A 26,551-nucleotide genomic window follows, 5' to 3' on the forward strand; every position below is an offset into this window, starting at 1 on the left:
TAACATTCTATATGATTCATAGATTAAGTAATCAATAAATTATTAGTTAAATGTGTCATAATGTGTTAATTCCCTTATAACTTATTTTATTAATTACTATAATACAGATTTCTCACTGGAGATAACATCGAAAGTGCAAAAAGTTGGTCAGAAACATACATTTACACACAAACTGACCACCTGTTACAGTTCTGTCTGTTTGTTTTATTCGTTTCTCCCATTGTCTCCCCCCGTTGATCTGTCTGATTTGGTTTTGTCCTTGTTAGCATTCTTTGGTTCACCTGTCTGTCATTATTAGTTACCCTTTATAAGTCTGTCTTTGTCTTTAGCCCCTTGTCGGTCTTTAACGTTTGTTTGTTCTACGTGTGTGGATTATCGCTCTGTGTTCCTGCCTGTTCCAGCTTATGCTACCAGAAGTTTATATTAAATATATTGTTGCTTGTTATCTCGTCTCTCGTCTCGTTCCATCCAGCACGCAGCAACCTCGTGACAGAAAGACCGACCAAAACAGTTTACCCGGCGTGATTCCCCTTCGTTTATTTTTTCGTCCTTTTTCTCAGTGTTTTGTTTTTGATTTTTCTTCATGGATCCTGCCGTTCAGATCATCATCCTGGAGCAGGGGAATCGCTCTCTCGAGGACCACACCAGAGACTTTATGCACCTCGTGCCACACACACACTACCCGGACAGCTGCTTGTGCACGTTCTATCGGGTGGGATTGAACCCCACCATCAAGGCGCAGCTGTCCGGGGAGGGTCCTCGAGAGAGCATCGCCGATTACATCGAGTGGGTGCTGGCGTCCTGTAGATCGTCATGGACTGTCGGCATCGTCGAGAAGGACGTCAGCCCCACTCAAGACCCAGAGCCCAGCCAACCATCACCCCGACACGCGGAGTATGAGCCCGAGCCCACCGCGGATGACGAGCCAGAGCCACGAGCGACAGAGCAAAGGATCGCCACAGAGCCAGAGCCCAACACGTCCGACCAGGTGCGAGAGCCGGCTAAAACTACCGTAAAGGTGGAGTGCTGCGTGGAGCAAGAGAGGGCTATGGAGAGCCCTGCCCACTGCACCACCGCTGGGGGTGAGCTTGAACTGAACTCTGGGGACTTGATTGACTTCTTTACTGAAGTTCTGGAAACTAACTCTGGAGATTTAATAGACTTTTCTACGGATATACCTACCTGTCATGATCTACCTGTCGGTATGGAATTCCCACCCACCCCCCCTCTTCTGTCTGTCTGGTCACCGCTGTCCCCTGACAGCCCCTCTGCTCACCCTCAGCCCACTACCTGTGCAGTGGGCTCGCCGCGGGTCTGCCAGTGTAGCGTCTGCTTAGGATCATTGATGATCGTTTAGGATTTACATTGTAGAGAACCTTTTAGCCTTTTGACATTTGCATATAAATTACAAACCTGGCCTCACGTTCTACATTTATATGGGTGTTTAATGGTCTATGGTTCCCTCCCCACTCTCACGAAGATGCTAAGCAGATCAACTCTTGTCTCCCCATTGGACTTCAAAGGCATTCCATGAGGGAGGCAATCACCAGCACCAAGCACCTCAGATCCTTGGTGGCTGGCAGACTGTTCCCAATACACATAACGCACACACATAGAAACCTTTTTCTTTATTTAGACTATATTTAACCAGCTATAAATGTACTTGATATATGCATGTGTTGCTTGTATGATTCTATGCTGTATTAGCCCAGTTACCCCTTTTTTATTGGTACTAGTTAATCTCTAAAGGTGTATTTTTCAATGTATGAATGTATCTCTGGTTTAATATCTCCTAGATGTTTCATTCTTGGTATCAAAACAATCTGCACTTTATTTTCTGAACAATGGCGTACACCATGTGATTAGAAAATGCATCATACTGTTTGTACTATATTGTGGGTAAAACTGCATCAATTCCCCAGGCCAGCAATAAACATGCAAATGGGCCATAAATGGAGACAAAGAGAAGTTTTCCCGCTCAGCAATACAAACTTTGTATTGGCCAATTCACCCAAAGGTGGGTGTGGTAGGGAAACTATCAAAAGACCCTAACACCAACCCATCCAAGGCTCAAACCCTTCGAGACACTCTCCAAGACTCTTCCCTTGAGTCAATTTTCCGGTAGTTTATCTTCAAGTAACTTTGTCGACTCGCTGTGGATTTTCCTATCTTCGAACGAACTAGAGAAAACCTCCGGAACACCTAAAGGAATTCATCGAGAACTTCCATTGTCTACCGCATCAGGACTCTTGTTCAGCAACAAAGCCAATGCAAGTAACCTTTACAACTATTTAGATGCGCGTTTTAAGTTGAGCCCCTGTTTAAGGTGATTTTGCTTCTCTGATGATTCTCATGTGGTCGCTGGTTAACTGATGCTAAATACTGCCATTCTTGCCTCTCTGTCTGCCTCTCTCTCTCTCTCTCTCCTTTCTCACTCTCTTTCTCTATGTATATGTACACGTGTTTTGCTTAGTTAGTTGTATGTTAACTGTAGTTCCATTTATTAAATTGCATATATTCACAATTGATTGTCTCTGTGTGCTGCTCATAATTTGAAGTCACTGAATATTTGATCTTGCTACATGCTACATTTTGAATTTACTACGAGTTAAGTTACTGCTAGTACTAACTGAAGTAGGAAATGTATTCTTTCTTGGCCAGAAAGTAACCTTTCCTAGAATTGATGAATGATTATACTGTCTATTCGGTGGACGAACAGATCAAATAATTGTAACGTTAATTCTGCTACAGTTGATTCTAAGATCTGATTAAATATTCATAATTAATTATAACCAGTTATAATTAATCATAAATATTTCCCTTTTGAGCTAATTTATTACACCAGCTTCCATCGGCGTCAGGGCTGGAGGATCCCTCATCTCCGCCTCCAGCCTCAGAGTCCAGAACTCCGCCTCGGCCCTCCGACCCTGCGGCTCCACCACGGCTCTCAGCGCCCTCGTCTCCATCGTCGCCCATCGGTCCACCAGCTCCACCGGGCTCCCTCGTCTTTCCGGCTCCGCCCTGGTCGGTCGTCGGCCCTTCATCACCTCAGGACTCTGTTCCTACGGCTGCGCCTCGTCACTCCGTCCCACCGGCTCTGTGGACCTCCTCCCTCCCTCTGGCACAGCCTTCATCCTCTGTCGCTCCGGCTCCACCGCGGACCTCTGGATCTCCGCCTACGCCTCGGTTGCCAGAGCCTCTGGTTCCGCCTTGGCCCTCCGGAACCTCGGTGTCGCCCTGGATCTTCGGCTCTCCGTCTCCGCCTCGGGCTCCTCCGCCAGCTGCTCCGCCTCTGTCGGTCGGCCCCCTGGAGTCGTCAGCCCTTCCTCCACCATGGCTCCTCCCTCCATCGGCTCCACCGTGGGTCATCATGGCTGCGGTCTGGGTCTCCCTCTGCTTCTCCTGCTCCGGGTCCCTCCTGTTTCCTCCCTGGCTCCTCCCACCTTCGTCGCCCCCTTGGACTCTGTTGACTCTGGTTTTTGTCCCCCTTCCGGGGTTCCGTCCTCCGCCGAAGCCTCCTCCCCCATGGACTCTGGTTTTTCTGTTTTTTCGCCTCCTAGTCTGTTTTGTTTTGTTTTGTTTTCTACGGCGCGAGGACGCGCCTATTCGGAGGGGGGCGTAATGTTACAGTTCTGTCTGTTTGTTTTATTCGTTTCTCCCATTGTCTCCCCCCGTTGATCTGTCTGATTTGGTTTTGTCCTTGTTAGCATTCTTTGGTTCACCTGTCTGTCATTATTAGTTACCCTTTATAAGTCTGTCTTTGTCTTTAGCCCCTTGTCGGTCTTTAACGTTTGTTTGTTCTACGTGTGTGGATTATCGCTCTGTGTTCCTGCCTGTTCCAGCTTATGCTACCAGAAGTTTATATTAAATATATTGTTGCTTGTTATCTCGTCTCTCGTCTCGTTCCATCCAGCACGCAGCAACCTCGTGACACCACCAAACGCAACTTTCAGATGCCATGTTTACTTTTTGCTCAGCCATCACAGAATAGAACACACAGGATTGTGAGATATGGCAACGAAGGATACATCTGTGCTGCCTTCAAAAATTGACCAAATGAAGGTATCTCAGAAGGCAGGAAGTGGATTCAAATGTGCTTTCCTACCTTGAAATTTGTCCTCTGAAGGCAGCATTTTCCAGGTTGGTGGGTGTTAATGTCAAGCCCTGAATATAATCTACAAAAAAACTACAAAAAAATATATAACCACAAACTAAACATACACTACCGTTCAAAAGTTTGGGGTCAGTAAAATTTGTAATAGTCTTTAAAGAAGTCTCTTATGCTCATCAAGGCTGCATTTATTTGATTAAAAATATAGAAAAAAAAAAACAGTAATATTGCAAAATGTTTTTACAATATAAAATAATGTTTCTTATTTTAACATACTTTAAAATAGAATTTATTCCTGTGATGAAAAGCTGAATTTTTATCAGCTGTTACTCCAGTCTTAAGTGTCACATGATCCTTCAGAAATCATTCTAATATGCGGATTTATTATTAGAATGATCAATGTTGGATAATATCAACAGTTGTGCTGCCAAATATTTTTTGGAACCTGTGATTTTTTTTTCAGGATTCTTTCATGAATAACAAGTTTAAAAAGTACAGTGTTTATTCAAAATATAAATATTTTATAGCAATGTAAATTATTTATTATTAACTTTTAATAAACTTTTAATTATCAACTTAATACATCCTTGGTGAATAAAAGTATTAATTTCTTAAAAAAAAAAAAAAAAAAAAAGAAACAATAAAAATGTACTGACCCCAAACTTTTGAACGGTAGTGTATATATCCACGAATCTCCATCTATTCTGTCCATGAGATCCTGGATTCACGACGCCGAGGGGGCCGCCTGGAATATCTCATCGACTGGGAGGGGTATGGACCTAAAGAACGATCGTGGATTGCCCGAGAGGACCATCCTACCATCGCAGCCACCCATCCTTGGTGTCGTGTTAGGGCATTGGGAGCCGCCCCTGGAGGACGGGGTAATGTCAGGTATTCACCACAGCCACCTCCACCTTCCACGTCACCAGCAGCACCGCCCACCCACTCTCAGTCAACGGAGTTCTAATCCTCCACACCTGGTTCCAATCAACCCCACCCTATAAAAGACACTCACCCTCAGTCATTCACTGTCTGGTATACCATTGACCTCCCCTATGCTAGCTCCAGACCTCTCTTCGTTTCTTCTGTTGGACTCCCTTGTGAATGACCTGGACTCATTTTGGTATTCCCCTTTCGGACTTGCTACAACTGCTCAACTAATACAAGGACGGTAACACTTTACAATACGGATGCACAAATATGCATTAATTCATGTTTAATTAATGCACAGATAATCACAAATTAATGTATAATTCATGAAGAACTAAATCATTTATTAATGATTACTACATGAGCAACTAACGAACATTCTATATGATTCATAGATTAAGTAATCAATAAATTGTTATTAGTTAAATTTGTCATAATGTATTAATTCCCTAATAACTTGTTTTATTAACTAATGATGTTAATTCATATGTTAATTACCACAGTGGTCAAAGCTATGAACTTCAACTTCCAGTTGTCTGCTTTAATTACCCATTAGCTAATGATTTGCAAATGTATCATTATGTTGTGACTTTACTTGTTGAGGCACAGAACTATTAACTAATTGTTAAGTAATATGTCATTGTGGTTATGGATATAGAATTAGTTAGTCATGTGCCTCAATGAGTTGGAGCCGTGCATTTTCATGGGTTGAAGCCATGCATTTCAATTTCCAGATGTCTGCTTTAATTAATCATTACCTAATGATTTGCAAAGATATCATTATGTTATGACTTTACTTGTTGAGGCACATGACTAACTAACTAATTCTAAATCCATAACCACAATGACATATTACTTAACAATTAGTTAATAGTTCTGTGCCTCAACAAGTAAAGTCATAACATAATGATATCTTTGCAAATCATTAGCTAATGATTAAAGCAGAAAACTGGAAGAAGAAATGCATGGCTTCAACCCACTGTGGTAATTAACACATTAATTTACACTATTAGTTAAGTAAAAATGTATTATAGATAATTTAGTTGCAGTCTCCTGATACAGTGTTTTTCACTGTTTGTATCATTCTGCTTGTCTGTGGTGGGGATTCTACAGTGACTCTCTCTGCAAGTTACATTGTTAAACCATTAGGTGGCGACAGTTGATAAAATTCTTTCACTTGCCCCTTCAAAAATTCCACTCGTCCAGGACAAGCAGAAATGTCGCTCTGTTACTGTATATTAAATTCAACATGCCAAAGTGGCTAGTGGGCTGGTGTTAATTTCAAGCCCTGATCATTACTATAGCATGTTGTGACTCAAATTCAGTATGTTGTGTTTCAAATTCTTTTCATTGGTTGGAGCAAATACAGACAATACAACTGGCAACAATTTAATCAACATTAGATAGTTAATGCAAGAGTAGTCAATCAATATTATCTTCTTTTTTAATTAATTGTTATTAAAGCAGTATCACACTCACAGTTGTGCTGTGGGTCTGAATATCAACATGGCTGTGATTACCTGATCACTTAGTATAGTAATATCACACCGCTCCTCATTAAGACACATGATTTGACAAGTCATTCAGTGCAAATGGTGCAGGACAAAGTTTTTAATACTATGGTTGAGGTTGATTTTGAAAACCCCTTAAAACACTGAAGTACAAACAATTGTCACAACGTGGTTTGTGGGGAATGAGGAGAAGGAGTGAGGAGATCCAGAGTTTATTAATATAATCCACAGGGAACAGGAACAGCAGGGAAACAAACGCAAACACAACGTAAAAGACTTAAAGAACCGATGATCAGACGTGGAACACAACCAAACTTTAATACACAGACTAAATCAGGGAAGGACAGGTGAAAACAATCAAACAGTGACATCATAATTAAAAACAGAACAGGAAAGACCAAATAAGGGCATATATGGGGGAAAACACACAAAACAGTCCACAGGGGTGTGACAACAATAGTAACACTGATTCTTTCCTGAGCGAACACCACTATCTGTTGATTGACCTGGTTGAGCAGAGAAACACAGAGAAGGAGAAAGCAGCCCATGTTGAGCTCTTCACTGATCTCATCCGCTCCATTGAGAGATGTCAGACTGAACTGCTGGAGATGATGGAGGAGCAGCAGAAAGCAGCAGAGAAACAGGAGCAAGAGCTCATTGAAGATCTGGAGCAGGAGATCACTGAGCTAAAGATGAGAAACACTGAGCTGGAGCAGCTCTCACATACCGAAGATCACCTCCACCTCCTACAGGTCAGTGAACATCTCTCTGATCAATAATAATGCAGTATGTGACACCATAACACTCATGCTGAAGGATTTCTCCTCTCTCCTGCTGTAGATTTACTCATCCCTGCATGCAGGTAGAGTGTGCTGTCTAAACTACGCTAGTTTACATTCAGACACTCACAGCTTAATTAATACATTACAACCTGACTAAAAACTGAATTGAATACTACAAACATCACATATTCATATTCATATTCTCTGTTTTCTCAGTGGATGTGACTCTGGATCCTGATACGGCTCATCCTAAACTCATCCTGTCTGATGATAGAAAACAAGTGAGACATGGGAGGCATTAGAAAGAAACTCCCAGACAACCCAAAGAGATTTGATACAGATGTCTCTGTCCTGGGAAAGGAGGGATTCTCTTCAGGGATATTTTATTTTGAGGTGCAAGTGAAGGGAAAGACTAAGTGGGATTTAGGAGTGGCTAGAGAATCCATTAAAAGGAAGGGAGATATCTCACTGAATCCTAGTAATGGATGCTGGGCTGTGTGGCTGAGGAATGGGAATGAATATAAAACTCTCTCTAGTCCCTCTGTCTCTCTGCGTCTGAAAGTGAAGCCGCAGCGGGTCGGTGTATTTGTGGATTATGAGGAGGGCCTGGTTTCCTTTTATGACGTGGAGTCCATCTCTCATATCTACTCTTTCACTGGTCAGTCTTTCACTGACAAAGTTCCTATCCTCATTTAATTCCATCATTTCCACCTGTGTTGAATTAATTATCTTTGTTTACTCCACGATATACTGAAGAAGGTTTGTTGCGTTGTTTATTGAAGTCCAGTACTGAGGTGCGTTATGTGTTGTTCGGGTGGGATATGGCCTGGGGGGAAAACTGTTCTTGTGTCTGGCTGTTTTGGTGCATAGTGCTCTGTAACGTCGGCCAGAGGGCAACAGTTCAAAGAGAGAGTGGGCTGGATGTGAGGGGTCCAGAGTGATTTTCTTAGCCCTTTTCCTCACTCTGGAGGTGTAAAGTTCTTGGAGGTTGGGTAGAGGGTCACCAATAATCCTCGTAGCAGCACTGACTGTCCGTTGTAGTCTTCTGATGTCTGTTTTGGTAGCTGAACCAAACCAAACAGTTATAGATGAACACAGGATAGACATAATGATGGCAGAGTAGAACTGTATCAGGAGCTCCTGTGGCAGGTTGAACTTCTTCAGCTAGCGGAGGAAAGACAGCCTCTGCTAGGTCTTTTTCACAATAGAGTCAATGTGATTGTCCCACTTCAGGTCCTTAGAGATCTGAGAAATGTTGGTATCCAGGAATCTGAATGACTCTACTGCAGCCACAGTGCTGTCCATGATGGTGAGTGGGGAGAGTGCAGGGGGTTCCTCCTGAAGTCTAAGATCATCTCCATTGATCTGAGAGTGTTTAGCTCCAGGTTGTTAAGACTGTACCAGACAGCCAGCTGCTCAACCTCCTGTCTGTAAGCAGGTTTGTCTCCTCCTGTAGTGATCGGCCTTCCACATTGTTTAAACTTTTTCCCCGAAGCTTATTTAAATTTTACTAAATAATCTTTAATAAACAGAATCCTGAAAATGGGACATTTCTTTTATTCTGGATTTATTTTTCTACTACAAACTCGGCTTCTATTGTCCGGATGCTTTGTTTTGAAACTATATAGTGCCACCTAGTGAACATTTTTGCACCACTGCAAATTTTAACCTACAGCAAATGGTCACCATTCATATTTGTTTTATGGAAAATTACATTGTGTACAGTTTGCTAGAATCAGTTAGCTTATAATAATGTTTTCTAATTTGAGTGCTACAGGTAGGTTTTCGTAGGAAATTCGAGCATGGCGCAGCGTCATTATGTGACGTGTGTAAACATAAAGAAGGCGTCCAGCTAGTATGCTATATTGCTACATTATATCGCATATGAGGATGCTGCAGGTGCTGCATCATTTATAGCCTTCTCTCACAGCAGCTGAAATAATTAAATGTATCAATTTGACGGCGGTTTGTAATCGAGAAATATTATGTGTATATATTGTCACGGGAAGGAGCAAAGCGACAGACACAGTGGGCATGACGTCAGGCCTCGGAGAGGCTTTTATTAAACAATATCAACAAAAAGTGTCCAAAAGGGGGAAATAAAGGTGTCCAAAATAAACAGGGGGTCTGGTGTCCTCATCGTGAAGGGGTTCCGTGAAGGAGGGGCAGTGTTCAGAAGGGAAGGGTCCAGGTAAGGGGCGGAGTCCGGCGGCCGCACACGCTGAAGTCCGTGATGCACAGGGGGGCGGCTTCTTCTGAGCGGCATCATCCACCTTCCACGGACTTTCCACTACGGCACTTCTGGAACGGCCCGGCATCCTGGCCTGCAGCCGTCTCACGTCCATTCGGCGGCGTCCGTTCCCTCGACGCACCCTTCCTGGACCCACGAGGACACCAGCGTGCATGCACGGGGAAGAGACCGGTCTCCCGAGGAGAGGCGCGCTCGGCATTTTAACAGCGGCGGTGATGAGGCTTCATTCACATCAGGTGTGCCTCATCACACGCCGCCAGACCTGGATGTTTCCGCGTCCGTAAATTACATTCCAGATTTGAATGTGCATCTGATTACAGATAGCCCACGTGGGATTACACAAGATTTGTATTTGAAAGAGAACCAAAGCAAATGTTTTGATACTCACATGTTTTTTTTTTTTTTGCATTGGAACAACACACACACAAAAAAAAAAACAGAGAATAAAAGTAAAATCTGATACAATTCCACACGGAACCCAAAAAATGCACTGGACAAAATTATTGGCCCCCTTAACTTAATATTTGGTAGCACCCCCTTTGGAAAAAATAACTGAAATCAATCGCTTTTTCATGAAACGATTCACACAGTAATTTAATTATACGATTCACACAGTCAAGGCATCCAGTGCTAGAACCAGCAAAGCAACCCCAAAACATCTTTGAACCTCCAGCATGTGTGACTGTAGAGACTGTGTTCTTTTTATTTTTTTTGAAGGCCTCATTTCTTTTTCTGTAAACAGTGCCATGATGTCCTTTGCCAAAAAGCTCTACTTTTGTCTCATCTGTCCACAGTATGTTCTCCCAGAAGAACTGTGGTTTTGTCACATAAGTTTTGGCAAACTCCAGTCTTGCTTTTTTATGCCTTTGTGTCAGCAGTGGTGTCCTCCTGGGTCTCCTGCCATAGTGCCCCTTTTCATTCAGATGGCGACGGATAGTGCGAGCTGACACTGTTGTTTCCTGTGTCTGCAGATAAGCTTGAATTTATTTGAAAGTTAATTAGAGTTCTTTATCCACCATTTGAACAATCCTTCGTTGTAATTTTTCATTATTTTTGCTCTTCCGTCCATGTCCAGGGAGGTTAGCAGTGCCATGGGCTGTAAATCTCTTGATGATATTTTGCACAGTGGCCACAGAAATATTAAGATCTCTGGAGATTGACTTGTAACCTTGAGATTGTCCATGTTTGTCCGCTATTTTTTCTCTTAAATCCACAGACAACTCTTCACACTTCTTTCTTTTCTCCATGCTCAGTGTGACACACAACACAAAGGTTGAGTAAACATTTCCTTATTTTAACTGGTTGCAAATGTGATTACAATATTGCCCACACCTGTTACTTGCCACAAGTGTGTCTAAATACAAATTACAGGAGCATCACATGATTGAAAAGCAATTATTTCTTGCAGTTTTGACAAGGTGCCTATAATTTTGTCCAGTCCATTTTTGAGTTCTGTGTGAAATTTTATCGTTTGGCTTTTCTTTTTTGTGTTATTACAGTGCAGATAAAAACAATAAGCCATGAATGTATGCATTATTTTCAGGGAAACGCATGGCGAACGGAGCTCCGGGCAGCTCTTGACCGCATTACATGTCTATATCACTTCACCACATGATTTCAATTATTTCAAAGGTCCTTACTGCCTAAACAGCAAAATAACCAAAACCCACACGACACTGGCCAAATAAATAAATACAGTAAACAATATGATAAAAACAACAGATTATTTCCATGTTTTTGCCACAAAATTACATTTTATTATGTATGGAAAGCACATACTCTATTTCTCCCACTCTCTCTCCCTTACAGACACACACACATACAGTTTGCACACACATTAGCATATGTGCTAATGTTGCTAGCGCTGCTCTGATGATTAACAACTTAAAAAGTACATGACATTTCTCACAAGCGAGGAAACAACGGTGCTCTTCATGAACAAAATTAACTTACAGTTTCACTTTTAGTAGAGACACTGCTGAGACACAAACTAGAGGTAATTCACACTCTCTCTCTCTCTCTCTCTCTCTCTCTCTTTCTCTCTTGTTGTAATATTTTATTAAAAAAATATGATGTTTGGTTTTAACCATAATCAGTATACTGATCAATATGGTGGTTGTTTCAGTAACTGCTTCAGTATTTAATGTCTTAATATAGACTGTTAGTCTTAGATGGCCTCTAATGGGCAAGTACGGTGCTTTCCATTGGGCAGCACCAATGTGAACCACTAAACTTTTGGTGAATTCCAAGAGTATGACAAAGATGGCACAAACCAGTGTGAAGAATGGCCATGAGCACACCTGCATCTTGGAAGAGGATGAGACCAAATATAAAATGGATAATGATTCAAACTAGCAGGACTCTATGTTTAGAAAGTAATCCAAGAGGAATACGAATTCATTGTAGCAAAACTAGCAGAGTAAGACCAATCAGAGGAAGAATAGTAATTTTTTTGGTTGAAAGTCTTATTTTGACTTCTTGAACTCTGCTTCTTGAGCTTTATCGACAAATATTTGAAAAGCTGTAAAAGTTTTAAACGTTTTAAAGGAGGAGCAGCATTCTGTCATCCTTCATAATGTTGTTCTGAACATGAGTGACTTTATTCTGTGGAGCACAAAAGAGGTTTAGAAATGTATACATTTATTTTTTCTTTGGTTCACTTGTGTAGGCAATACATACAAACACTGAGATAAATCTAATAGAAATATGAGGCTCAGTACAAAAAGACACACATGAACACAACACACTGAATACAGAGATAAATGTAAATGCACAAATACAGGAGGAGCTCTGACATCACTGGAGTTCAGTGAGAGATTCAAAGAAAGTGAAACTAACTTGATCAGCAAGAATTTTGGTGCCTGAAGCAATCAGTCTCTTTATACAACATAATATTTAATGAGCTGTGGACACATCTGATACTCACGGTAAGTGAAGAGAGACTGTTCTGAACAGGTTTTTTTTTTTTTTTTTTTTACTGCAAATGGTATCAGAATTGTTTTTAAAGTTTATAATTTGATTGGTAGTAGTTTGGTGTTTTAACACTTTAATATAAACATTATTTTAATGGTAATAATTTGCTTTGATGTTAAGGTATTAAGATATCAAGAAAATGTCTTGTTTAGAGAACTTTAACATTACTCTTTGTTAGCTGTTAATAAAAGAGTCATTCAAAATTGTGAATGAACTGTGTATTCCTTGAAAGAAACTAATGTGAAATTATAGTAGTTATAATAATAGTTGTTGTTGCTTTCTTGAAAAGGCTTGAAGAGGGAAAGAACAATGGAAGAATCTTCAAAAACATCAACAAAAGCTAGAAAAACCAAGAAAGGGAATATAAATGATCATCCTTGTAAGTAAGAAAATAATGAATTACTGCATGAATGACTTTCACTCTTCTCATAATTTTTCAAATCTACAGTTCAGGATATGACAGTAGTGCTTCACATTAGGGTACTGATCAGCTTGTCTGGGTTCATTTTGCAATAATGACCGGCTGACTGTACGTGATCTCTTATATATTTAAATTTCTTCAAATATTTTGTCTATAGATACTCCTTACATTCAACCGGCTTCATAAGGTGCATCATAGGATTCTTTATAAGCAATTGTTGATTTTTTTTTTTTTTTTTTTTTTTTTTTTTTTTTGCTTTAACAATAATAATTGTCATCAAATTTTATGTTGTATACATTGTTTTGTTTTTCTTGAAAAGGTTTGAAGAGAGAAAGTACAATGGCAGAATCTTCACCAACACCAACAAAAGCAAGAAAAACCAGGAGACAGAGGAGAGATGAATCCCCATGTAAGTCAGTAACTAAGAATATAATGAATTAGTGCATGAATGACTTTCACTCTTCTCATATAGTAATATTTAATATGTACATTATATGAAAGTACTCGTGCTTAAAATTAGGGTACTGATTACCTTGTCTGTGTTCATTCTGCTATAATGACCAGTTGACATGATCTCTCACATATTTAAATTTCTTCAGTTCTTCAAACTTTTTATGTCTAGATCAGAGGTCTCAAACTCAATTCCTGGAGGGCTGCAGCTCTGCAGAGTTTAGCTCCAACCAGCTCCAACTAACACCTGCTTGGACGTTTTTTACTAATCCCGAAGACCTTGATTAGCTGGATCAGGTTTGTTTGATTAGGGTTGGAGCTAAACTGTGCAGAGCTGCGGCCCTCCAGGATTTGAGTTTGAGACCAACGCTCTAGATACTTCATACATTCAAACGGCTTCATCAAGAGCATCATGCAATTCTTTTGCTTCTCTATCTATTTTTACTCATATATTTAAAATAATAATAATTGTAATCATAATCTTCATAGTCATTTCAATATTTTACGCAGAATCCCAGAATTCAAAATGTCTTTCTAGTGTACAAATTCAAGACTAGTAGTGTAGGTGATTTATCTTCATCATGTCTTTTTCCAGTCATGTCATCCTCCATTGAACCACTGACTGAGGAGTTTCAGTGCTCTGTATGTCTGGACGTGTTCACTGATCCAGTCAGCACTCCATGTGGACACAACTTCTGCAAGACCTGTCTGAATAAGTGCTGGGACAACAGCCAGATCTGCAACTGTCCATACTGTCAAGAAACAGTCAAGCAAAGACCTGATCTCAAGATTAATACCACACTCAGAGAGATTGTAGATCACTATGAAAAGAAAAGTCCTGAGAAAAAAACTGAAGTTCTCTGTGACTATTGTGAGGAAAGAAAGTTGAAAGCCCTGAAGTTGTGTCTGGTGTGTCAGAGCTCTTACTGTGAAACTCACCTGCAGCCTCATTTGAGAGTGGCAGGTTTAAAGAAACACAAACTGATGGATCCTGTGAGTAATCTGGAGGACTATATATGTCAGAAACATGAGAGACCTCTGGAGCTGTTCTGTAGAGATGATCAGACATGTGTGTGTCTGTTATGTACTGAAGTAGATCACAAGAACCACAACACTGTTCCTCTAGAAGTGGAGAGTAAAGAGAAGAAGGTAGAAGTTACTATCAAAACTAGGCTCATATCATAAAAGAGTTCATTAGGAAAACACTGCAAGTCAGAAGATAGCAAATCTCTTTTATAATAAATGTGTTATTTTTTGTCTAAAGACTCAGCTGGTGAAGACAAAAGATGTGCAGCAGATGATCCAGGACAGAATCGAGAAAATTCAAGACATCAAACACTCAGCAGAACTGAGAAAAGTAAGTTTCAAATAGTTTAAGTATGAATGTGTTATAGATAATTTAGTTGCAGTCCACCAAGACTCTTGATACAGTTCAACAGCACTGGGACTTTTTCAGTTTGTATCACTCCACTTGTCTGTGCTGTGGTGGGGATTTTACAGTGACTCTCTCCGCAAGTTACATTGTTACACCATTAGGTGGTGACAGTTAATAAAATTATTTTACTTGCCCCTTCAAAAATTCCACAGAAATATCGCTCTGTTACTTTATGAAATTCAGCATGCCAAAGTGGCTCGTGGGCTGGTGTTAATTTCAAGCCCTGATCATCACTACAGTATGTTGTGACTCAAATTCACTATGTTGCTGTTCTTTTCATTGGTTGGAGCAAATACAGACAATACAACTGGCAATAATTTAATCAACATTAGCTAGTTAATGCAAGAGTAGTCAATCAGTATTATCTTCTTTTTTATTGATTTGTTATTAAAGCAGTATCACACTCACAATTGTGCTGTTGGTCTGAATATCAGCATGGTTGTGATTACCTGATCACTTAGTATAGTAATATCACACCGCTCCTCATTGAGCGAACACCACTATCTGTTGACTGACCTTGTTGAGCAGAGAAACACAGAAGAAGAGAAAGCAGCCCATGTCGAGCTCTTCACTGATCTCATCCGCTCCATTGAGAGATGTCAGACTGAACTGCTGGAGATGATGGAGGAGCAGCAGAAAGCAGCAGAGAAACAGGAGCAGGAGCTCATTGAAGATCTGGAGCAGGAGATCACTGAGCTAAAGATGAGAAACACTGAGCCGGAACAGCTCTCACACACTGAAGATCACCTCCACCTCCTACAGGTCAGTGAACATCTCTCTGATCAATGATAATGCAGTATATGACACCATAACACTCCACATACTGAAGAATTTCTCCTCTCTCCTGCTGTAGATTTACTCATCCCTGTGCAGCCCTACAACCACCAGGAACTGGCCTGAGATCAGTATTGATACGACTATGACGACTCTGAGGAGAGCTCTGACTCAACTGCAGGACACTCTAAATGAGAAACTCAGTCACTCAGTAATTGGTACGTCAATCTCAAATACACTGTAAAGATACATATATTTATCTTCTTTCAATATCAGTCATAAAGAATGAATCTGAGTTTATGCTGGAATAAGAGCATGATGTGATCATATGTTAAGCACCTCACAGTTCTTCTTGAAGAGGGAAAGTTTTGTTTTCTTCTTGCAAAGGAAAAATTAAGAGCCCAAAGACAAAGCAACAGGGGTTTCTGCTTGATTCTCTAAATATCAGCAGAAACACATACATTGACCAGATAACATGATGCTGTAGACAATTTTTTAAATATAACCTTAAAGCTTGTCTATAATTCCACACATAAAATAATCTCAAAGATCTCATGGTGTTTTATTGTCATGTGTCTCTACAGAGCTGAAGTGGATGCAGCAGTATGCAGGTACAGTGTGCTGTTTGTGCTACACTAGATTACATTCATAGGGGAGAGCGGGGCACAACCTAACACTTTTTGACTTTCTCAGTTTGTAAAAATCTACATAGGATTTAAAGTTTTTTACCTTAATTTCACACATCTAGTACAAATATGTGGTTTTGTTTCATAATTACAGTATATACTTTTTTCTTTATTTACCCTTAAAAAATGAAAGTGAAATGTGACAACATGCCCCTTAAGTGGGATACATTGTAATATCTAAAGGGGCACGTTGTAACGTGACCATGTGACAGCTTAAAATGTTATATGATCTAATGAAAAAATAAATAAGATAATAAGACAAAGTAAAATAGTTTGTCAATAAAATAAAATGATTAACCCTGTTGAATTAAGTAATGTCATTTTTTTAAAAATAAACTAATCTTGCAGTTTGACAATGAACAGGCCAGGGCTCCATGCTTGAGATGACCCCGATCACAACACACTGCTATTAAGTAGTTTAAAATACTGTGGGCAAATACATGAAGAAACACATTCAGACATTCAGAAAAACACAGAGATGAACACAACACTCCCTTCCCTCCACACACAGCTTTCGCAAGAACAGGCGACGAATAGAAATACTTTACATTTCTTGAAATAATAATTTCTAAACATTGACCTTTGACTCTTTATTCACCTGTTTCTCATGGTTTCTCATTAAAATTCATTAAAGTATTTAATGTAAAAAAACATCTCTAATGTCATAGAATAGCGTAGTTCCAATAACAGCGGTCACATTGAACACAGTGTTACATTTCCCATCTGTGTAACTGGAATATAAAACTGGCTAGTGTCTTCTGCTAATTAGCAAAGTATTAAAGAGCTATCTAAACTGCTAAACAGCAGATTGGAGATTAAAATAATAGCAGATTTTAAATTTTAAAACGAACACTAAAAACTGAGATGAAAAATTTACTTTAGCTAGAAATGTACTTTTGTTATGGTAAAATAAATATTCAGCAATATCTTTAAAAGATTTTTGAATTTTGGCACATTTTTTTCTCTATACATTTTTTCTCGATTTGGCAACTAGAAAATACAGCAAGTTCTGTTATGCTAGCATGTGTTGAAATGTTTAAACCATGTTTGTTATAACTAACCCCATTTTAGTTTGTGCCCCACTCACCCCTATATAGCTTCAGAACTACAAGCTACAATATGATTAAAAACTGATTAAATATTAAAACATCATCACAAAATCTTTGTAGTGTGAAGTTGTGATTCATGTTTTCTCAGTGGATGTGACTCTGGATCCTGATACAGCCCATCATAAACTCATCCTAACTGATGATGGAAAACAAGTGACACATGGAGACGTCAAGCAGAAACTCCCAGACAACCCAAAGAGATTTGATAGATATGGAATTGTCCTGGGAAAGGAGGGATTCTCCTCAGGAAGATTTTATTTTGTGGTGCAGGTGAAAGGAAAGACTGAATGGAATTTAGGAGTAGCCAGAGAATCCATTGACAGGAAGGGAGAGAACACACTGTGTCCTGATAACGGATATTGGACTGTTGTTCTGAGGAATGGGAACAAATATAAAGCCTGTGCTAGTCCCTCTGTCCGTCTGTCTCTGAGAGTGAAGCCGCAGCGGGTCGGTGTGTTTGTGGATTATGAGGAGGGTCTGGTCTCCTTTTATGATGTGGAGTCCAGCTCTCATATCTACTCTTACACTGGTCAGTCTTTTACTGACAAACTCTATCCATATTTTAGCCCATGCCCTAATTACAAAGGTAAAAACTCAAACCCACTGATCATCACACCTGTCAATTACAATAAATGAATTTACCCCATTAAGAAATAGAAACACTAAATAAAAATGAAGACTTTTGAGATCAAAACCTAAAACCATTAATAATATATGCATTGCAATTTTATTTTTGACAAATGCTTGTTTTAAAAGTTCAATAAATTATTTTTTTTTCAGTGCTTTTCAACACCATTTTCCCATCTCTACCTAACAAAGTAATGTGTAATATGTTTACATCAAAATAAACCAAATTATGGTCATTTTGATAAAATGTTGTATCATGATTGTTTCAGTCATCTCTTGTACCAAATGTTACTACGGTACATCAGTAAATACCTTGATATTTATATCATAGAACTATATGATTACCATACTCATATATCACGGTATGTATATGGTACTTCAAGGTATCTAAATAAATACTGCATTGTCAGGGGTGCGGGAAGATGTTTTAGGTTGGGGGTGCTGTATTATGATGATCATTTGGTGGATATTTAAACATTCATTCTGATGTACAATTAAGGGTCGCCTCATCTTGTCTGAGCGTAAAACGCTGCTCGGGAGAGTTTCAAAATACGGTAACACTTTACAATACGGGTGCACAAATATGCATTAATTCATGCTTAACTAATGCAAAAATAATCATGAGTTGAATAATCACAATGGGTTGAAGCCACGCATTTCATCTTCCAGTTGCCTGCTTTAAGTAATCATTAGCTAATGATTTGCAAAGATATCATTATGTTGTGACTTTACTTGTTGAGGAACAGAACTATTAACTAATTGTTAAATAATATGTCATTGTGGTTATGGATATAGAATTAGTTAGTCATGTGCCTCCACAAGTAAAGTCATAACATGATATCTTTGCAAATCATTAGCTAATAATTAATTAAAGCAGACAACTGGAAGTTGAAATGCATGGCTCCAACTCATTGAGGCACATGACTAACTAATTCTATATCCAAAACCACAATGACATATGTTTAATAATTATGAACAAAGCAATACAAAGCAAATTATACCATCAATGAAACCACAAAGCTGACGCGAAGGTAAGTATTTTCATGTATATTTATATACAAGTACATGTGTGAAGATGTTTCCCACGCGCAGCGTACGTGTCATGGCCCGAATCCGTTCACTTCACTTTGTTCACTCCTTCTGACACAGTCCACTCAACTGCCATACACTATACAGGGATTAGTCAATGAGTGAATGAATGAGCGTTTTCGGACACAGCTCAGGACATTTGACTGCACACGGAAAATACATTAGCCTAAGTGTTTAAACAGCTAAAAAATATAAAACTTTTTTTTACGTCCCTCACGTGCTGTAATCGACACACATCTTGATTTAACATTTTGCCCATAGAAAAAAAAAAACGGGGTGCTGCAGCACCTTCAGCACCCCCACTTCCCACGCCTATGTGCATTGTTATGATCATGGTAGTTTTAAAAAACTAAAAACTACATATCCCAATATCCTTTGCCATATCTCATCACTGATTGTCCACAGCTTTTTTTTTTTTTTTTTTTTTTTATTACTATTATTATTTTTTATTTTCTTATTATCTCTGCCTATATAAGCCTGGTGTTTTCAGTCTCTCCTTTGTGAAGTCTTGCATTGTCATACTGTGTTTCCTAGTTCTGGTTTCCTGGTTCTGTGTGTCTTGGTTTTATTAGCACCTTTGCCTGTTATCTCAACTACGATTGTGGATAAACCTTTACTAAACAACTGCACTTGGACCCTCAGCTTTGTGTTCTCAACGGGCCGATCTCCTGACGGAGACATATAATTTGTGCTGCTGGATTCATAGTTGGCTAGTCGTTCTGTAACATAGGGATGAGGCAGAGAGACAGTGCACTTGGCTGCACAACTTTAATTAAGAATAGACAAAAACTCTATAAAAACTATATAAAATACAAAAAAACTATATAAACTTAATGGAAAGAGCCAGGAAGGTCCAGGAAACAATACGGAAAGCATGAAACAACGACCAGCAAAGCCAAGAGAAAACCAAGCTGTTTAAAGGAACATTGCACTTTTTTTGAATATAGGCTACTTTTTCAACTCCCCTAGAGTTAAACAGTTTTAGCATAGCTTAGCATAGATCATTGAATCCGATTAGACCGTTAGCATCTTGCTCAAAAATGACCAAAGAGTTGAAAAGTTGCGATTTTTTGGGTCAATATGGCTAGGAACTATACTCTCTTTTGGTGTAACAATCAAGGAACTTTGCTCCCGTACCATGGGTGCAGCAGGCGCAATGATATTACACAGCCGTCAACTTTGCCGGCTGCGACTCTACATCTACACAAACTTAGTGCCGGTCACTTTTAGGCGCTGCGTAATATCACTGCGTAATATCATCTCTCAGTAAGAGATGCAGAGAAACTGAAACTCACTCAATCAACAATAATACAGACGCCTGAAATGATAAACATCTTTAAACAACGGAATGTTTCAAAGTCCCTTGTGGCACTCAGACGTAAGTGATAGAAATATAAATTAGAAACTGTCCTGAACAGGTTTGTAATGGAAGTGGTTTAGCTGGGTTTATTATCATCAAGCAGGAATTTAGAAGTTGAACAGAACCAGGTTTAATCATGTCAAATATGATTAGTATGCACTGAAATTATATCAGTTAGTTGCACTGAAATTATATCAGAATTGTATTAAAAGTATGTCATTTGACTGGTTGTAAAGCAAGGTTTGGTGTATTTGTCATTTTGTCACAAAACATTAAGACTAAATAAACAGGGAGTAAATGACCTGCAGACAAACTGAACACAAACCTGCTACACTGCAGCTGAAAATCACATTTACATTAAACATGATGAAAACATTGAACATATAATATATTTGTATATACTTTTTTAATAAAATGCTATGTATTTTTGTCTTTATATAATTCAGTATTTGAATTTACATGTTGATTTTGTGTTCTTGTGTTCCTCAACAAAAGGAAACAAAACCAGGAGACAAAGTACAGCTTATTTCTATACTCAAAAACAGAGAAAATGAATAAATAAGTGCACGAATGACTTACACTCTTCTCATACTGTTATATTTAATATCTACAATTCAGGAAGGTACAATAGTGGTGAAATGTCTAAATACTCCAGCTCATTTCTATTTTTGTACATTTTAGCTAGAATTGTTTACTAATTAAGTCCATAATAATAAAAGGTAACTTGTAACTTGTAATGAAAAAATAATATGTAGATTAAAGTTGTAATGTTGCAGTGTTTGTGTCATTGTTAGTTTTCCGTGTTGTAATAAACTACTTTTTTAAAGATATCATTTACAAGATAATATTCAAATCATAGAATATGCTAAGCTCAAACTAATGTTTCTAGTTCATGTAGGTGACATTTTTGTTGTAATACTTTCCAGTTTCCATTGGGTGACAGTCTAATAATGGCAATAAGTTGGTGCAACTGACTGGTTCTTTAAAAAGTGGGCATTATTTATCAGTGTTATGTAGAGACAAGCACAGATGAGGATCTGAGCGCACAAATCAACTTACAACAGGGTTCCCGTGTGATTCATGAAACACTTGTATGCCGTCAATCCATCATACATACGAAAGTACACTGGTCTTTGAATGCAAAAAATAAGACTGGTTACCTTGGCTAACTGTCAATTGGTCATTGCAGCTATAAGCAGCCGGATTCCTCAGCCTTTTTGTGTAAAATCTGTTCACGTCTCACATTTTCTTCTTGGGTTCTTACACTCAAATCCTGGTACGTTTTGATGAAATGAGAATGAATTACGTTCTAGAAGCGAACTTCATTCAAATTCTCTCTTTAAAAAAATAGTTAACATCTTAAATTTCAGCCAACACTTATAACAGCAGTCATTGTAAGAGGATGGCGTCCTCTGCTGGAGACTTTTGGAAATTATCGCTTTCCCAGACATCACTGGAGTTCAGATTCAGAGAAAGTGAAACTTGAAACTTGATCAGCAACAATATGGACACCTGAAACGACCAACCAGACCAAACTTTTTAAACAACAGAATATTTATTGCGCCATTCAAAGACCCCCGTGGACACATCAGATACTCACAGGTAACTGATAGATAAATTATGGTATATTTATGTTAATATTGTTTGCCTTTATTACAAACAGCAAAATGTCATGTGATTTTATGAGTGCACTCACTGTGTTTTAAAAGTGAATTTTCTCCCACGGAATTTAATGTTTACTGCATTGAAATGGTATCAGAATTGTATTAGAAGTATGTCATTTGATTGGTTGTAAAACAAAGCTTTGTGTTTCTGTCATTCTGTCTCACAACATGAAGACTAAAATAAATGACCTGCAGACAGACACTGAACACAAACCTGCTACACTGCAACTCAAAATCACAGGAACATAAATCAAGATGAAAATGACATTTGATTTTGCAGTTTATTTTGTTAGAAATACATTTTTTTATTTGAGAATTTTTCAAATACATTATGTTCTGAGATCTTTTCTCACTATGAATGCTTACATGAAATAAAATATTCTGTCATGAAAAACGATTAAATTGTAGTAATCTGATTTGATTGTTTAAGTTGGAAACTGAAATATTTATTTTGATAATCTAAGCATCAGTGAAGAGCTGAATACAATACTTATACATAGTTTATTTATTTATACATTATTGAGCTATTTCAGAAGAGCTGAATGCAGTGAATATTAAGAAACCATGTTTGTAGAACAGACATGTGAGTATTGTTTAAAGGGATAGTTCGCCTATTTAAGACATGAAGTTGCATGCAATCCTTACCAGCACTATAGTGTATACACACTGACCCACTCTGTGATCACCTCCCTAGTCAGAGTTCTGGCCGCTGGAAGTTTTTCAAGAAAGTAGTCCCGGTTAGTTTCCGGGGCCTCAAAACTGTGTGTTTTTACGTGAAAAAATTATATGCGTTTCAAAGCTTGATTAATTTACATCACAAAAAACACTCCAGACAAAATTCATACCTCAGTTTTAATCGGCACTATGTTCTTTCCATTACCGTCAATCCGCGCTGCTGTCAACGTCAACAGTGCGCACGTTTCGATCAGCTGTTCCATAGTGTTTACACACTCGAATGACAACGACGTAAAAAGTAGAAAATTAACAATGGTGCGAACTTGTAAATTCCCAGGTTGTGACCACAAAAATGTGCCGGGATCACCGTTCAGATTCCATCGTTTTCCTGTTTCGGATATAGCTATGAGACAGCTTTGGCTGGTTGCCATCGGCTATTCTGCGGGAGATAAAATATCCAGCATCAAGGATTTTCGTGTGTGCAGTGCTCACTTCAGCGAAGACGATTACATCCCCAACCAAGGAGGAAAAAGCAAAAAATGGATTTTAAAGATTTTCACTTATAAACACGATGATACCGACACAGGTTCCGCATAGTTACAGACAATAACAGCAATAGCGAAGCATCATATTTTGTTGTGTTATATAGATTCAACTTAATTCATCAGTAAAGACATTTGCCGATTTTCTCACCACATAGACAGTCGATTGTTTTCGATGCTATCATTGCCCCGGTTAGCATATTCTCAGTGTAGCCTAAAAACTGACGTTAGCTTCAAAATAAACCTGTTGTATGCGACATAAAGTTAGTAAATAGAGCTTACCCATGGTACTGGTACAGCAGAACTCTTTAAAATTCGTTTTTTGCTTTTTCCTCCTTGGTTGGGGATGTAATTGTCTTCGCTGAAGTGAGCACTGCACACACGAAAATCCTTGATGCTGGATATTTTATCTCCCGCAGAATAGCCGATTGCAACCAGCCAAAGCTGTCTCATAGCCATATCCGAAACAGAAAAACGATGGAATCTGAACGGTGATCCCGGCACATTCTTGTGGTCACAACCTGGGAATTTACAAGTTCGCACCATTGTTAATTTTCTACTTTTTACGTCGTTGTCATTCGAGTGTGTAAACACTATGGAACAGCTGATCGGAACGTGCGCACTGTTGACGTTGACAGCAGCGCGGATTGACGGTAATGGAAAGAACATAGTGCCGATTAAAACTGAGGTATGAATTTTGTCTGGAGTGTTTTTTGTGATGTAAATTAATCAAGCTTTGAAACGCATATACTTTTTTCACATAAAAACACACAGTTTTGAGGCCCTGGAAACTAACCGGGACTACTTTCTTGAAAAACTTCCAGCGGCCAGAACTCTGACCAGGGAGGTGATCACAGAGTGGGTCAGCGTGTATACACTATAGTGCTGGTAAGGATTGCATACAACTTCATGTCTTAAATAGGTGAACTATCCCTTTAAAATATACTTTTCAGGAATGTAGGTGATTTATCATCATTATTTCTCTTTCCAGTCATGTCATCCTCCAGTGGTCCACTAACTGAGGAGCTTCAGTGCTCTATATGTCTGGACGTGTTCACTGATCCAGTCAGCACTCCATGTGGACACAACTTCTGCAAGACCTGTGTGTATAAGTACTGGGACAACAGCCAGACCTGCAACTGTCCATATTGTAAAGAAACATTCAACCAAAGACCTGATCTCAAGATTAATACCACACTCAGAGAGATCATAGATCTCTATAAAGAGAAAAGTCCTGAGAAAAAAACTGAAGTTCTCTGTGACTATTGTGAGGAAACAAAGCTGAAAGCCCTGAAGTTGTGTCTGGTGTGTCAGAGCTCTTACTGTGAAACTCACCTGCAGCCTCATTTTAAAGTGTCAAGTTTAAAGAAACACAAACTGATGGATCCTGTGAGTAATCTGGAGGACTATATATGTCAGAAACATGAGAGACCTCTGGAGCTGTTCTGTAGAGCTGATCAGGCATGTGTGTGTCTGATGTGTGCTGTGACAGACCACAAGAACCACAACACTGTTCCTCTAGAAGAGGAGAGCAAAGAGAAGAAGGTAGAAGTTGCTAACAAAACTAATTTTAAAGCACTCATATAATGAGAAATCACTTTTTGTTTTATTTTGTGAAATAAACTAATCAATTATTATTGTGTATTGTTCTCTGTCTACAGATTCAACTAATGAAGACACAGAAAGATGTGCAGCAGATGATCCAGGACAGAATCAAGAAGATTCAAGGCGTCAAACACTCAGCAGAAGTCAGAAAAGTGAGTTTAAAATAGATTAAGTAAACATGTATTATATATAACTTAGTTGCAGTCCACTAAGACTCTTGATACAGTCCAACAGCACTGGGACTTTTCACTGTTTGTATCACTCCGCTTGTCTGTGGTTTTTCCAGTCAGACTATCAGTCTGTTTATTAGTGATTTTTTGAGATTTTACAGTTACATTGCCATTACCATTAGGTGGCGACAGTTAACTGTTTTTATGAGAGAGTCTTTGATTTTGAATCAATCACTCAACCAACTGTTCAAAAAAACAACAACAACAACAAAAAAAAACTCACTGATTTGTTTAGTAAGGATCATCACCAGGGCTTGACATAACTTCTTTGCTCAACAGCCTCTGTGACTAGTGGTTTCCCAAAATTACTAGCCACATTTTCACTGGCCACAATTTTGTTTTTGGGAAATTATGTTTTATGTCACTAAAGTTGACTACTACATACTAAAACCTTTTTTTTTTCCTATATAAAATGGCAACAGGATGAAGACATACACTGTAAAATTACAACTGCATTTTGATTTCTTCATGAGAATGTGTGTCACAGGCTCTGCAAACCTCAGCTGGCGTGGCCTTGTTACATTATCCAATTGCTTTTCACATCAAGTTTAATAAAATTAGAATAATTCTCAATTTCAGTGCTTCCCTATTTAGTTGTTTTAATAAGGTTGTCCAGTTGGGCAAGTAAAACGCTTTTACTCACCCCTTCAAAAATTCCACTTGTCCAAGACAAGCATACATGTTGAGCTCTGTTACTGTATATACAGTTCAACCCACCAATGACTAGTGGGAGTGACTGTGTCACACACCACTGCTTAAATCCACCCGCATTTGGCAGGATGGGTGATGTTAATTCAAGCCCTGATCATCACTACAATATGTTGTGACTTTGTTTAAAACTCTTTTCATTGGTTGGAGGAGCAAATACAGACAAAAGAACTGGCAATAATTTAATCAATATTAGCTTGGTAACGCAAGAAGAATCTATCGATATTACCTTCTTTTTTCTTGAATTGTTGTATAAAAGCAGTATCACACCATTACAAATGTGCTGTTGGTTTGAATATCAACACGGCTGTGATTACCTGATCACTTAATACAGATATATCACACCACTCCTCAATAAGACATGATCTGACGAATCATCAAATGTTGCAACACAAAATTTTCCTTAAAAACTCCTTAAAATACTGAAGTATGAGCAATAGTAACACTGATTCTTTCATGAGCAAACACCACTATCTGTTGACTGACCTTGTTGAGCAGAGAAACACAGAGGAGGAGAAAGCAGCCCATGTTGAGCTCTTCACTGATCTCATCCGCTCCATTGAGAGATGTCAGACTGAACTGCTGGAGATGATGGAGGAGCAGCAGAAAGCAGCAGAG

The 26,551-nt window shown here is 38.9% G+C and overlaps 2 protein-coding genes across 2 annotated transcripts; both read left to right on the forward strand.

The window, feature by feature from the left end:
• Positions 1-12,848: 12,848 nt before the first annotated feature.
• On the forward strand, positions 12,849-18,218 carry LOC127161616 (E3 ubiquitin-protein ligase TRIM39). Its single transcript, XM_051104347.1, has 8 exons — positions 12,849-12,937; positions 13,299-13,388; positions 14,025-14,578; positions 14,694-14,786; positions 15,393-15,626; positions 15,718-15,856; positions 16,223-16,249; positions 17,522-18,218. The coding sequence occupies exons 1-8, from the start codon at positions 12,868-12,870 to the stop codon at positions 18,067-18,069; spliced, it is 1,755 nt and encodes a 584-aa protein (XP_050960304.1). The 5' UTR covers positions 12,849-12,867; the 3' UTR covers positions 18,070-18,218.
• Positions 18,219-22,007: 3,789 nt separating this feature from the next.
• LOC127161617 (E3 ubiquitin/ISG15 ligase TRIM25-like) lies at positions 22,008-26,545 on the forward strand (the record flags this gene model as incomplete). The annotated part of the gene is made up of 4 exons (XM_051104348.1): positions 22,008-22,111; positions 24,382-24,935; positions 25,052-25,147; positions 26,432-26,545. Coding segments are annotated over exons 2-4 (762 nt in total), but the record flags the coding sequence as incomplete, so codon positions are not given.
• Positions 26,546-26,551: the final 6 nt, after the last annotated feature.

Source organism: Labeo rohita, unplaced genomic scaffold (genome assembly GCF_022985175.1).
Source record: "Labeo rohita strain BAU-BD-2019 unplaced genomic scaffold, IGBB_LRoh.1.0 scaffold_689, whole genome shotgun sequence".
Lineage (NCBI taxonomy): Eukaryota > Metazoa > Chordata > Actinopteri > Cypriniformes > Cyprinidae > Labeo > Labeo rohita.

Coding starts and splice junctions, on each gene's coding strand:
- LOC127161616 (XM_051104347.1), top strand. CDS start 12,868: ATGGAAGAATCTTCAAAAACATCAACAAAAGCTAGAAAAACCAAGAAA. Junction 12,938..13,298: donor GAATATAAATGATCATCCTT/GTAAGTAAGAAA, acceptor TTTCTTGAAAAG/GTTTGAAGAGAGAAAGTACA. Junction 13,389..14,024: donor GAGGAGAGATGAATCCCCAT/GTAAGTCAGTAA, acceptor GTCTTTTTCCAG/TCATGTCATCCTCCATTGAA.